Below are 3,743 nucleotides of genomic sequence, written 5' to 3'. Positions count from 1 at the left end.
AATCTTTATTAATGTATATAGAATTATACATTGATATATACAAGATTTACATAGATGTAAGAGTTAGAACTTGTGATCCGCTCTCGGACCATTTTCTTTGGAAATTTTTACCCGCCGCACTAAAAAGTTTCCCCACACCTGCCCTACACAAATTAACCATGAAGTCAGATTTGTCCATCATGTGATCACTTCCGAGAACGTGCGATCGGTCTGCCTCGTGTAATATCAAAACTTTTAAAACGTCTTATACACACACACACACACACACACACACACACACACACACACACACACACGCGCGCGTATATATTATATCGTTTATCTTTTAAATATCGAATATCTCTTATCTTTTACTTGATCCAGTTATTGAACTTTGGCTGTTATGGGGTATCATCTTGAAACAAATTGACCCCGATACTTATTTTTCAAGTCTGGTCCTTATTCTATCGATTCCTTGCGCTGAATTGCTAAGTTACAGAACCTAAACAAACCATCACCGGTTGTCAAGCGATGTACAGTGTGCGTCAGTGTTTTGAGTTCATTTGTATGAATTTAGAAAAACTGTTTGAAAACAATTAGTACAAATAATCTTGAGAATGCTTTTATCATACCTATTCAATGAATCCAGCGATAGTATCAATAGCTAATTTAATACGAGGTCGGAAGCGTTGACATGCCCGAATCGGATGATCTTTATCAATTTTGGACATAGGTCTGGTTATAGTAGACTTGAGAGATTCTGTGATGTTATAGGGGTTGATTGACCTCTCTCTCGACTAGAGCCCATACGTAATAGTCCAGTGGATTGAGGTCCGTTGAGCTAGTAAGCAATGTATCTGGGAGAACATGATCATGGAGATTGACACGCATCTACGCCTTATGAGACAGCACAAAGTCTTGTTGGAAGACGTATGGTTTTCCGTTGCGTACTCTGTCTATCCAGGGTTTCACAACTTTCTACACCACCTCTGTGTAGACAGCGCCTCTGACTCTTAAGCTCTGTGAAAAAGTGAGGAGGCATGACAACTCCCTCGTTGCTGACGACTCCCAGAACCATCACACTTAGTATGCATGCCCTTGGAACCAAATTCGGGTTTCTGCATAACCGTCTATTGTTCCTTCTGTTCATCTTTTGGTCCTGATGGAAGCTTTTCTCATCAGACAAAAACTAAAGTACTCCAACCTCTTGGTGTTTTAACTTGTTTAGCAAGCACTTTGCACGGATCGAACCATTCTCTCTTGTCATATCCGGCATAAGCTGACTCCTCCGCATCACATACGACTTGTACCGGATCTCCTCATATACTCTTCTGATGATACATTCTGAAACCTTAAGATCCTTTGTGATGATTCTGATTGGTTCTTTTGGGTTTTCATCTATTATTTGTTGGACTTTTTGAACAAAATTATATATTCTGATTATATTAGGACCTTATGCAAGAGTTTTGCGTTTAGCTGCTGTCAGCAGCTTCCAGCTCCTTTCCAACTCTGACAACGTAATTTATCGGTTCGGAAAAAGATACCGATAGAATAGGTACCAGGCTAAACAAAATAAGTACTGAGGTCGATACATTCGAGGAAAAATTCTTCAAGTGTACCCCAGTTTGGCCGCACTCTAATGACTGAAGCAAGTAAAAGATAAAAGATATGTGTGTATGTGTGTGTGCGTGTGTATGCGTGTGTGTGTGTAGATGACAACACAAATGGGCTAAGGTTCAATACAGCTGTTTCATTCTTCAATAAAAAACACGTCTGAAATAGCTGTAGTGAATCTCAACTCATTTATGTTATTATTTATACTACTCCACATCCGGAACCTTCTCTGCGTTGGATCTCTGCATGCTGGAGTATACTTTTGTGTGATTTTAGGTACACGTTGAGTGTATTTGGTCTGTATATGAGGATGTATGCATTACTGGAAAAATAAATCTGAATATACCCGAGTAAATATGCTAGTCCCGGTACATACTGATTATACACGGTATGCTCTCCTTGACTCTATCTTGATGTCCTTATTATTAAAATACATCGATTCTATTGGATCCTGCAAACAAGTATGTATGTAAATAAGCTGACTGCAAAAAAAAAAAAAAAACCAAGATAAAATGTTTATTGCTTCTGCCAAATACACCTGTTCATACATATTTTATGGTAATTCTCCTGGTCAAAGGGTTGCCACCCAGAGGACGTGATGTTCAGGGCAGATTGACGATTCTTCAAATCTTCCTGTGGACGACAATAGGAATTCCTGTATGTGGTTCTGAAGTTATCCAACCGGCTCTGAAAGTCGTCTACTAGTTTATGACCAGGGTAGGCAGATGTATAGTGACCTGAATGAAACAATAATGAATGATAAATAAGACTGTTTGAGTTATTGTTCAATGTATATGTTTGCATTGCCATCTCTAGGCATAACTACCTAACAGTTGAATATTCTCTCTGTTAGTTTATTTCGCTAGCTACCCTCCCACCCACCTATCCATCCATCCATCCATCCATCCATCCATCCATCCATTTGCTTGTTTGTCTATCTGTTTGTCTATCCGTCTAACTGTGTTTATCTGTCTGTCTGTCTGGTTGTCCCTGTGTCCGTCAGTCAGTTCGTTCGTCTGTTCGTCCGTCCGTCCGTCCGTCCGTTCCTCTATCTATCTATCTATCTATCTATCTATCTATCTATCTATCTATCTATCTATCTATCTATCTATCTTTCTCCAGTGGCGCTTTAGATTAGCATGAAAATTCAATACATTTTTTTTATGCCAAAGAAGAAAGAGCAAAGTTAGCTAATATTTCGATCGTACGTTCAGCTATCTTCAGAGCAGTGTAGTAAAAATGGAGTAAATATTAGCGGACATATCAGTTAGAATGTTGATAAAAGAAAACAAATGAATGTTTGATATGAACACTGGATTTCAGACTGTTTAGGAGAAGCAGTTATAACTGCCTTATATTATTGTAGTTTTAGTATATCATCACTATTACGTGTAATAAGCTGACCAAACAACTTTTGTTATTCCAGATTAGATGACACAGCTGTAACAGCACTTTGAACACACCCTGCTAAACACTGCTCGTCACAGATATCTAATGAGCAGAACGCAGTCGGGAGAAGAAAGTTTGGAAGCCCGCTGTGCAATTAAGTTTTGTCTTAAACTTGGTAAAAACGCTACGAGAACTTATGAAATACTCCATACTGCTAATGGATTAACTTGTATGAGCCTGTTTTCGCTGGCACAAACAATCAGACAAAGCCGCCGCCGCCGCCGCATCGTATATCTGAAGGTTTTCCGAGATTTCAGGTATAGAAGAAAATAGCACGATACAAATACGTCATATTGAAGGAAAGCTGTGAAGAAGACGGAAGGGAGGGAGGTCAGATGGACAAATATACTGATCTGACACTCAGAACCCCAAAGTTTGGCTTGTCTCAAGTCAAACTAGACCCTCAAAGCGTGGTCAAACAGTCAAACCAACCCCCAAAAAACCAACTGCTGCTGCTGCTGCTGCTGCTTCTACTACTACTACTACTACTACTACTACTACTACTACTACTGCTGCTGCTGCTGCTGCTGCTGCTGCTGCTGCTGCTACTACTACTACTACTACTGTTACTGCTGCTGCTGCTGCTGCTGCTGCTGATGATGATGATGATGACGACGCTTAACAACAGCAAACACTAGAATGTGTGAGAAACACTAAGATCAGTAGCAACAAGAGCCAGAAACACCAACAGCAGCAGCATC

At 39.9% G+C, this 3,743-nt stretch overlaps 1 protein-coding gene across 1 annotated transcript in view; it reads right to left on the bottom strand.

Annotated features, from left to right (window-relative positions):
• Positions 1-2,088: 2,088 nt before the first annotated feature.
• Positions 2,089-3,743, bottom strand: part of LOC106874281 (uncharacterized) — a 64,252-nt gene continuing 62,597 nt past the window's right edge. Inside the window, exon 4 of the mRNA XM_052974961.1 lies at positions 2,089-2,330. Within this exon, the coding sequence (XP_052830921.1) occupies positions 2,110-2,330 (221 nt within the window). The 3' untranslated portion in view covers positions 2,089-2,109. The remainder of the gene's footprint in view (positions 2,331-3,743) is intronic.

Source organism: Octopus bimaculoides, chromosome 20 (assembly GCF_001194135.2).
Source record: "Octopus bimaculoides isolate UCB-OBI-ISO-001 chromosome 20, ASM119413v2, whole genome shotgun sequence".
Lineage (NCBI taxonomy): Eukaryota > Metazoa > Mollusca > Cephalopoda > Octopoda > Octopodidae > Octopus > Octopus bimaculoides.
This window is presented reverse-complemented; position numbering and strand designations above follow the sequence as displayed.